This window comes from Corvus brachyrhynchos, unplaced genomic scaffold (genome assembly GCF_000691975.1).
Source record: "Corvus brachyrhynchos isolate BGI_N302 unplaced genomic scaffold, ASM69197v1 scaffold130, whole genome shotgun sequence".
Lineage (NCBI taxonomy): Eukaryota > Metazoa > Chordata > Aves > Passeriformes > Corvidae > Corvus > Corvus brachyrhynchos.
The window spans coordinates 281,052-291,495 of NW_008236193.1; the positions used below are offsets into that span (position 1 = coordinate 281,052).

Sequence of the window (10,444 nt, forward strand, 5' to 3'; positions counted from 1 at the left end):
GATTCCTGACTTTTGGGAGTGCCTTACCCACCAAAGCAGTGTGACAAGGAATATATTAAAGTCCTTTCTCATACATTTGGCAGCTCAGATGTGTTTTGAAAGAGGTTCTTGTAATATATATGTTCTAAATGTAGATTAAATAAAGTAGAAGATATTTCCTTGTCCCTTGTTAATGCTAGTTTGTGGTGGTGTAGTGGTTCTAATTCTGAACTGAAATCAGGAAATAGATGCCTTGGAGGGAATACTTGGATTCTCCCAGTTCTGAAGAGGAAGTGTGATCTTATACAGGAGTTGTTGAGTGAAAAAGTTTTTCTTTTCATATGACAGAGCAAGGTTTTAAGCAGATTTCTCTGTAGCCTTGAGAGCAGCTTTAGCCAAGTGATTTCTGTCCATCCTCGTATTCCTTTAAGGCAGACCAGCTCAGAGCAGACCAGCATCCAGATGACAACCTGCAGGGAGTTGTCAGCAGTAACAAATAGATACAACCCACCAGAAAAAGCAGGAAGATGGACAATCCTACCTCCTGTCCCCAGCTCCCACTTTGGTAATTCTTAGCTGTGAGGTCTGGATCCTCTTTGGCTTGGTCTCCATTCAGTCATTTTGGATCTCATAATGAGTCACAGCACCCTGAGCTGTCCCAGCAAGTGCCCAGGGAGCAGAAGTGTTGGTCTTGGTTCTCAGCATCCCATAGTGCCCTTCAGGGCATTGCTCTGCTGCTGCCTCTGGAGCTGTGCTCCTTCCCTGTGTACCCTGCACTTGGAGCCTGTTCCTTTGGGGCTTGGGAGGTTCCCTGTTTCCCTCTTGTATAGATCAGGCTTTGTGAGGATCTCTGCAGTCCTCAGAACTGCACTGTCTTGTGTGTTCAGCTGGCAAAAGCAGCCTTGAATTTGAGATTTGGGGGAAATCAGACATTGGAAATGGGTTGCTGACTTCCAGGGATGGGAAGTGTGTTCCTGCCTCCCAAGGCTCTGCTGCTGGGGCGTGACTCATTCGCTTGGAGAGAGACTCGAGCTTCTCCATCTGCCTTGTCATGAATTTTTGACCTTGGGCAGAGGATTTAATTTGATTCTTGGACAAGATTGCTTCAGTATTCTGTGACTGGTGCTGGAGTTTGAGTAACCACTTCCTTCCTCATTCCTTGTGTCACAGTGCTCTTGCTTGCTGCTTTTCCAGGAAGATTTTTGGGGTTTTAGACATTTGTTTAAAAATTCCTTCCCCCAAGAGTTTTTGAGTGAGAATAATTTCATCTGTTTGAAGGGATATGGAGCAGAATATTGACAATTTCTTGTGACGTTCAAGGTGCTAACTAGCTCTGAAATACTGCTGACAACTCTTCAAAATGTGCTGGTTTATTCCTTATTTAATATACTTGATTTCTGTTTCAGCACCTCAGCCATGTCTCTCTTATATGAATGTGTGAACACAGTAATAGCAGGTGAGAACTGCAACTTGGAACCTAGAAAAAAAACGTGATGAACTTTGTCATCAACTAACACCATCTGTAAACCTTTTTTCTTTAACTTAATGGATTTTTTAATAGAATAAGTCTCCTGGCAAACTTTGTGTCACTGTGGGGCTGAAATCCTTTGTTGTCAGTGAGTGAGGCACAGTCCCTCCAGCTGTGTTGTTTGCTGAAGGCTGAAACCAAGCACAGACAATGAGATTATTTATGTGCAAGCTCCTAAATGTTGCTACAACTACAAAATTTACCAGCAGCAATAGAATTAAAACAAGAGTGATGTCTCTTTGCCAAGTTTTCTTATGTGATGATGGATCAGATTTTTTTTTTTTTTTTTTTAAATTTTGCAACTTTGCAGCTTAAAAGTGGGGTGTAATTCCTTAGAGGAGGCAGTTGGAATTACTGATTTGCAGTTTCAGTTTCTGGGGAGGGGATATGAACTCCATAACTGGGAGGGTGAGAGAAAACAAAGGCAAAAAGGGATAACACAGTATTGCAGCTCAGGCTCGGCACTTTTCCTATCAGAGTGTGGAGCAGAGGGTTATTGACATTCACAGATTGTCTGTCTGTCTCCTGAGGGTACTTTGGATAATGGTGCAGAACTTGCTGTGCTGGGTCAGTTCAGAGAGGGAAGAGAGATCTGTCACTCACTATGTATTCCTTCATTCCCTCAGGGAAATGAGGTGTCATGGTGGGAGGGAAAATAACACGGAGGGTAATTCCATTGTGGATGAGAGAGGCCTTCACTGAGATCCAGTGGGGTCATCCCGTGGGTAGAGGCGTAATTCACCCACCCAGGACACCTCAGGGCTGGTGATGTCAGACTCAGAGCCAGCAAATGAGCCCTGAAACACCAGAGGAGCACCTGGCACCTGCCAGCTCTGGAGGTGACAGTGTCCAGCACAGCTTCCCTGCAGGGACAGAGGGCAGCACGTGGCACCTGCTCAGGCACAGCTGGGCTTGGCTTGGCTGTGCTGTGCCAGCAGCAGTTACCAAGGTGAGCCCACCTTTTCTGCAGTGGGGCTGTGTGCTGCCAGAGCTTTCAAATGTCCCATATAATCAACAGTGGCTGGCTTGATTAAAGCTCCAGTCTAATCACATTGAACTCTGGGATCTGTTGCTGCATCCCATTGCATTAGGAAAGTGCACAATTAAAAATTCAGCTGTACAGTAGCTGCTGATGTATTTACAGCCCTGACTGCTACCTGATGTCAGTGAAATAAACCTTAGTGAGAGCAAAGAAGAGCAGCTTTGACCTGGCTGTTCCAGCTGTTTCCACCTTTACACTCATTTTTCCGGCCCTCTTATTATTACTGTTACGGTATATGAAACTATAAGTTCATGTCACAACCTTCTCTCCTCCCTTCAGACCCCCAAAAATCCAAGCAAACAGACAAACAATAATCTGGCACCTTTCCCTGAGAGCTGAGCTAGGTGTGGACTGTCAGGTGGTGTTGCAGTCACTCACAGCACAGAAATACTGACTGGAATTTGTGCTTCTGTGTTTCAGTTCTGATCTCTCTGTCCTCGGGGATGCCCAACCACAGCGCCAGCATCCAGGTGCGACCCTGGGCTTGGGGGTTGCTTGTTCTGCTCTGCTGTGGGATCCCAAGGGCCAGGGAAAATGGGATTGTGTTCCTCTGCCAGAAGTTACAGCTACTGAAGTGCTCTTCTTGTGCAATCCTGCAGACTGAAGCATTTCCTATAGAAATTCTCCTACTTATTTCACTCCAAAATGTAGAGTTTGAGAGTTTTCCCAACTTTTATTCATTTCCTGCTATCAATACAGTCACACAGAAGTTCCTTTTGTTTGGAAATCTGTTAATGCAACAAAACCCTCTCACCTGGAGACCTCAAGTCTTGGTCAGATACTTCCTTGTGTATTGAGTAAACTTCATGAGGACTTACTTTAATTAAGACCTGTAATAAACATGGTGTGGTCTTTTTTTCCAGCTTTGTGTTCAGAAGTTGAGGATATTGATAGAAGATTCTGACCAGAACTGTAAGTATGGTACTTGTCTTCATGAAGCTGTTGGCTCCCGAGCACTGAGGAGATGCTGCAGCAGCCTCAGAGGGATTGCAGTGTCTGGTGTGCTGTAAACAATTGCTGGGGGGTTAATATGGAAATAATTTTTGATGGCAAGCACTTCTTTATAATAATATTTTTTAAAACAAATGACAGCAATTATTACTGCTGTTTGTGGTCTTGTAAATCTAAAACAGTTCTTTCCATGCTCTGGGATTTCCCTTTTTATAGACTGGCTGCTTGGAAAGCAGTGATAGCTATTTTCAGCAGCGTGAGCATAATAGTAAAATGCAAGAGTGTTGACTTACTTTAGTCACTACAAAGAATACTGGGAAATTTTTCTTTTGTGCAGCTCTTTTTTCCTTCCTTCTCAATTTTTCCCCTTGAGAACAGGACTGTTACACACCAATCTTCAGTGCTTTTAAAGCTGTGTTTACCTCAGGATGCCTGTTCTCAGATCCCAGCGTTTCTATTTATCAAATACATATTTTTGAATCAATGATAAAGCTTGAGGTGCAGGAAGAGCCTGATGAGGGTTATATATGTAATTACTTGTCTTTCTATGGGATTATGAAATTAAAGACCGTAGTCTGTGATGCATCCTTCTCAAAAATGCTTTTCTTCATCACAGATTTTTATTCAAGTGTTTCAATACCAAGTGCTTCTACTGAAACCAGCTTTAAGATTTCATGCTCAGCACAAAGCAGTCGTTCTATATTTGGAAAGAAGTTTTATTTTGTCTTTCACAGTGAAGTACCTGGGACTGCTGGCTATGTCCAAAATCCTGAAAACACACCCTAAGTCAGTTCAGTCTCACAAGGATCTCATTCTCCAATGTTTGGATGACAAAGATGAGTCCATCCGACTCAGAGCTTTAGATCTCCTCTATGGCATGGTATGTTCCTACATTTATTTCCTCTCCAACTCCCCTGACCCTTTAGGTAGGTGATGTTTAAGGAAAACGTGCAACTTTCTCTGCCAGAAAGCAGAGCAGAGACTTTTGATAACAACTCCACAGCAGACTTTTGATAACAATTCCCATATCTTTTCTGGCACTTAGGACAAGTAAAATATGTGGCTCAGCATGAGTGCTTTAAAAAATCTGATTCAGACTGGGAGGAGTTTCTCAGTTCAGGCCCTGTTGGAAATCACCCATTTTGAAATCCATTCCACTGGATGTTAATGACTCCTAAATTGTTTCCTTTATAAGCAGAAATGTTTTGAACTCTTAAACTTTCTAATCTGGCAGTAGAAAATTCACTTTCTCTTGGATTTTTGTACTGCTGATAGTAATACTGATCCTCAGCTCTCCCACAGCCGAGGTCTTCACAGAATCAACTGGCTTGGAAAAAACCTTTGAGGTGATCAAATCCCAGCCTATGACCTAACACCACTTGTCAGCCAGGCCATGGCACTAAGTGCCATATCCAGTCTTTTCTTAAGCACCTTGTATACTTGTGCTGGCTCTTTAACAAGAACATTGAATAGTATTAAACAGGTTCATTTTTGGATTGGGACCTACAGGGGTGGTTCTGGTTTCTTGTTAACATGATATGGGTCTAGCAAAGAGCCAGCAGCTGCTTGACTGGAACTGTATAGGAAAGTGGCTGGACCCTTCACCATCTCTTTAACAGGTCTCCAAGAAGAACTTGATGGAGATTGTGAAGAAACTGATGATTCACGTGGATAAAGCCGAAGGGACGACGTACCGAGATGAGCTGCTGACCAAAATCATAGACATCTGCAGCCAGTCCAACTATCAGTACATCACAAACTTTGAATGGTCAGTGCTTTCAGCTGCCAGCTTGGAGCTCATCACAGAGGCAATGCTGGATTGTCCTCTGATACCCATCCATCCCTTTCTGTAGGTACATAAGCATCCTGGTGGAGCTGACCCGGCTGGAGGGCACGAGGCACGGGCACCTGATCGCAGCCCAGATGTTGGATGTGGCCATCAGAGTGAAAGCCATCCGGAAGTTCGCGGTGTCCCAGATGGCCATGCTGCTGGACAACGCCCACCTCATCGCCAGCAACACCCAGAGGAACGGCATCTGTGAGGTGCTCTATGCTGCTGCCTGGATCTGTGGGGAGTTCTCCGAGTAAGTAAGAGCCTGGTGTGCTGTGAGCAGCAGCTTTTGGGCAGAGACTTTGGTCACTGAAGTGTGTTTTTGAGAGAAGGGTGGTTAATGCCACCAAAATGATTGTTTTTCTCTTGCTCCCTCACACCATCAACTCATCAGCTCTTTCTAGCCAAGACATTTTTAACTCTCTGGTCATTTTTCCTGTCTCACCAGCCTTGCCCACTCATGCAGGAAGCCATAGTAGTGAATCATAGAATCCCAGAATATTCTGAGTCAGAAGGGACCCTCAGGGATCATCGAGTTTTAACTCCTGGCCCTGCACAGACACTCCAACAATCCTGCCCTGTCCCTGAGAGCGCTGTCCAAACGCTCCTGCAGCTCTGCGCCCCTCGGGGCCGGGCCCATTCCCTGGGGAGCCTGGGCAGTGCCCAGCAGCCCCGGGGGGAAGAACCTTTCCCTGAGCTCCATGCCCAGCCCTGACCCAGCTCCAGCCGTTCCCTGGGCTCCTGTCCCTGTCCCAGAGCAGAGCTCAGCCCCTGCCCCTCCGCCTCCCCTCGGGAGGAGCTGCAGCCCCCAGGAGCCTCCCCTCAGTCTCCTCTGCTGCAGCTGAACGAGCCAAGTGCCCTCAGCCGCTCCTCAGACCCTTCCCCAGCTCCGTGTCCCTCCTTTGGACACTCTCCAACAGCTTTGGATCCTTCTGATCTTGTAGGTATAAGCTATTAGATCTTAAGATGTTGAAGGAACTCCTTAATCACTAAGGTCCACCCCCATTTATATTATCGGGAACATGTTCAATCACCATGTTTGAATTAGTTCTTTCTCTTCTCCCTGTTTTGCCCTTGTTAAAAGGTTTTTGCAGACCCCCATCTTCCTGGAATTAAAAGTTGTCATCTTTTTGCTGAAAATTTTTTGGTACCCACAGTAGCACAGTTTTTAATGTTCTTGTACCAACACAGTTTTTTAGCTTCGACAGATGTTTCTGTGTCTTTGTGCAGATACAGCTGTTCCCCAGCTTTTATTCTGGTAGATTGGACAGGTGTGGTACTGTAGTTTCCTCTTACTCCAGCTGGTTTGGTGTCCCCTTATAACTGCCACTCTGAACACTGGCTCCAGTTTAAAGTCACACTCTAGGTGTGATATTGAGGGAATGCTGGTACAGCTCAGACCTTCATTTTCTTTAAAAAGTTGTACAAAGAAAGCTGCAGATGAAGAAGTAAGAGAATATGCTCCTCTTTTCCGGCGTGATCACATTTTTACTTAGAAACAACTTTAGCTTTTAGTTTAGTTCAGTAACTTTTTTGTGCATCTTCCATTTAGTTGTGAGCAGACAATTTTGAGTAAGAACATGAGATTTGTTAAAACAAAGTGCTGTGATCTGTATTCCTTTGTGTATTAAGCATTGCCTGCTGGATTTTATTTTTGCTGCCTTTCATCTGTGCACTCTGTCCTTACAGACACCTCGAGGAAGCAAACCAAACCCTAGAAGCAATGTTGAGGCCTAAAGTTACAACCCTGCCAGGCCACATCCAGGCTGTTTACGTGCAGAACATGGTGAAGCTCTATGCATCCATCCTGCAGCAGAAGGAGCAGGCTGGGGAAAAGGAAGCAGCTCAGGAAATTACACAGCTGATGATTGAGCGCCTGCCTCAGTTTGTGCAGAGTGCAGATCTGGAGGTTCAGGAGAGGGTAAGAGAACAAAATGACTTTGGGATTTATCATGGGAAGTCTTGGAGCAGGTCTGTGGTTCTGTGTGGTCATGCATGTTTTCTATAAGCTGTTATCAGTGACAAGGCCCAGATCTTACTGCAGTTTGATGCCATCTCTGAAGGCTGCCAGCAAGATCTTCACTCAAAACAATTTAATTTAAAAATCATTCAGGCACATAAGGGCACAAAAATGACCCAGCTGAAAGAGAGGCTTAATATGGACTTCTTACATTTGCTCCAAATCTGCAGTTTATGCTGCTTCTCTTAATTCCCTTAATGGAGTGAAACACTTACCTTCTGCTGACTTCAGTTGATTTGTTTGGTTCAGCTTGTTAAATATTACTCTGAAACTACTTCTGCATTTGTTTTTAGGCTTCTTGCATCTTGCAGCTAATAAAATACATTCAGAAGCTACAAGTAAAAGAAGTTCCTGTAGCTGAGGAAGTGATAGCCCTGTTTGCTGGTGAGCTGAACCCTGTGGCTCCTAAAGCACAGAAGAAAGTCCCTGTTCCTGAGGGGTAAAGTTCCTTCTCTCTCCCAAACCCTTATTTAAACTTTAAATAATAAAGCAAAGTATATGATGAGACCCTGAAATTCTCAGGGGTACTGAGTCAAGCTGTTTGTTTGCTGCAATTCTTCCCAGCCTGGACCTCGATGCCTGGATCAATGAACCTCCATCAGACAGTGAGTCTGAAGATGAAAAGCCCAAAACAATATTTCATGAGGAGGAACAAAGGCATTCCAGACACAGACAGCCAGAAATAGATGAGGAAGAACTGGCCAGAGTGAGTGACTGCTGAAATGTTTTTCCCTACATAATTCAGTAGTAATCTAAGTGGTGCTGAAGCAGTGGGGGCTGTTGTGGATTCTTCACGTAGCCAGGGAGCCCTTCTGCTCTCCATAGCTCAGGGAAGCTGATCATTGATGTGAGCTGATGCTCGTGGACTTCAGCAGCTCCTGTGAATGGCTGTAACATGACTGTTCTCAGCAGTGATCCCATCTTTCCTGCCTCTGACCTCTTTGGTTTCACAGAGAGAACTTGGTGTTACACAAATCTTCACTTCTTCCTCTCCCTGCAGAAATGAAAACAGAAGTGTTCCAATTGCCATCAAAGTGATCTCTGGGAAGTTATTATCTCCAGTCTGTAATTAAAAAGCAAAGAAAGTGTTCTAAGGAATATTATAGTATCACATACAATAGCTTGGGTTGGAAGGGACCTTAAAGCTCATCTCATTCCACCCCCTGCCATGGGCAGGGACACCTTCCACTGTCCCAGGCTGCTCCAAGCCCCATCCAACCTGGCCTTGGACACTTCAGGGCTGGGAATTACTAATGGTACTTGCAGTTCTCTCCTAGTATGTCTGGTAACTCAGAACTGCTTTGTCACACACAAGCTGCTCTGCTCTAGTCTTTTCACAGTAGTTATGTATTGTTCCAAAAATGCAGGGAGATTTTGTTTTGCACTTTGGTGTCTTTTATCTCTTTGCTTGCAAACAAACATTGTAACTGCAAATCCTGTTTTGCTTTTAGCGTCGAGAAGCCCGGAAACAAGAACAGGCAAACAACCCATTTTATATTAAAAGCTCTCCTTCCCCTCAGAAGGTGAGTCTGAATTGCAGTATCTCACTGGCCTCTGCTGTCACTGTGTGAAGGCTCCCTGAGTGTCAGAGCTTCAGCCTCCTCTGGGCCATTCTGGTATTTCCCCTGCAGTTCTGGCTACTTTATAATGTGTGTGGACTGGAGTGGCTGCCTACAACTGTTCTTATAACTCCTGTTTGTGTTGAGAATCTCCTGAGTGACCTGATACCCCCAGAGCAGCCTGTGAGTCTGTGCAGTTTGTCCCTGCCCTGGGTGATGGCAACATTCGCATCCCCAGGCACTTTGCTCAGAGCCCTGCAGAGGTGGGTGACTCTGGAACACACACTGTGTTTTGTGGATCAAAAAGTTGCTGTGGTTTCTGAACACCTTTTTCAGGGAAAGCACTTCCTTTGTTCCCTCTGTATCCGAAGGACTGCCCCATGTTCCTCACCTCCAATCTCCAACTTTATCTTCTGAAGTGGCAAGTTATTAGCAATAAAACACAAACCAAAAATTCTTCAGAGAGCTGCAGTAATTCTTCAGGGTAGTAGTGGGGTTAAAAAACTGTAGCTAAGAGTAGGGCCCTTTATAATCAACTGGCTTTAAAACACACACTGCTACCTCACAGGATTAGTAACAAGCTGCTCCATTCCTGTCCTGTAAAATGTTCACTTAAGGTATTGAACTGCTTGATGGTTTGTAATGTGTCTATTTACAGACATTTGTGCTGGTGGTGCTCAGAACATAACAAATCTTTCTTTTCCCAGCGATACCAAGACACTCCAGGGGTGGAACATATTCCTGTGGTCCAGATCGACCTTTCTGTCCCATTAAAAGTTCCAGGTAAACACAGCTAATCTTCAAAAATAATTAAAGAAATTCAGTTAAGCAAAAGCCATAATTCCTTCTTAGGAATTCCACCTGAGGTTTTGAAGGGCAAGGAACACGCTTTCATTAGAGTCTTAAATATATCTCCTTAATTAACGTTTGAAAATACTACTTTGCACTCTGAGTTCCTTTCAAGATAATATTAGAAATAATTCTGTGATTAGGAATATCGTGCAGCTAGGTCTGTAATGTGTAGAGTAACCACTGTTCTGTGTGGCAACAGTCACCTTCAAAATATCTTGGAGGTCTGATGGAGGTGATCAGTAGACATTAAATAGAATCTAATGGTAGAGATACTATTTGAGTATCTTGTTTCAATTATCAAAAGGTAGTTGTGTATCTAAGGTGTGGTTGGATACAGCACTGAGAAGCTGTTGATAAAGTGCCTTACATTGCAAGGGGTGAGTTCTAAGGGCACATATTTAAGGTTTTTTCCTAAAGTTGTCAGTACAGCAGCAATGTCACCAATTCTCCTTAAAATTTCATTGTTTGGATGCTCCTTGTAATGCAGTTAATGCAGCCAAGAATCAGGGAGCAGGATTGAGCTCTGTCCTGTTTCTGGAGAGATGGAGTGGACAGCAAAGCTGTTGCTTGAGGGGCTGTGTGAGAGGTGATGTGGAAGCACAGGGAGCTGTGGATCTGGCTGGCTTGGGAAGCTGAAAGCAGGGCTCCTTCCTGACATGGTGTTTCAGTGCTCAGTCCCTGT

The 10,444-nt window shown here is 44.4% G+C and overlaps 1 protein-coding gene across 2 annotated transcripts in view; it reads left to right on the plus strand.

The window, feature by feature from the left end:
• AP3D1 (adaptor related protein complex 3 delta 1 subunit) overlaps nt 1–10,444 on the plus strand; it is a 43,198-nt gene that overhangs the window by 19,820 nt on the left and 12,934 nt on the right. For both annotated transcript variants that reach the window (XM_017739169.1, XM_017739175.1), the window contains exons 9-19: nt 1,386–1,435; nt 2,970–3,019; nt 3,413–3,461; nt 4,235–4,380; nt 5,120–5,268; nt 5,354–5,584; nt 7,021–7,252; nt 7,645–7,790; nt 7,916–8,057; nt 8,803–8,874; nt 9,618–9,694. In XM_017739169.1, coding sequence (XP_017594658.1) covers nt 1,386–1,435; nt 2,970–3,019; nt 3,413–3,461; nt 4,235–4,380; nt 5,120–5,268; nt 5,354–5,584; nt 7,021–7,252; nt 7,645–7,790; nt 7,916–8,057; nt 8,803–8,874; nt 9,618–9,694 — 1,344 coding nt within the window. The remainder of the gene's footprint in view (nt 1–1,385; nt 1,436–2,969; nt 3,020–3,412; nt 3,462–4,234; nt 4,381–5,119; nt 5,269–5,353; nt 5,585–7,020; nt 7,253–7,644; nt 7,791–7,915; nt 8,058–8,802; nt 8,875–9,617; nt 9,695–10,444) is intronic.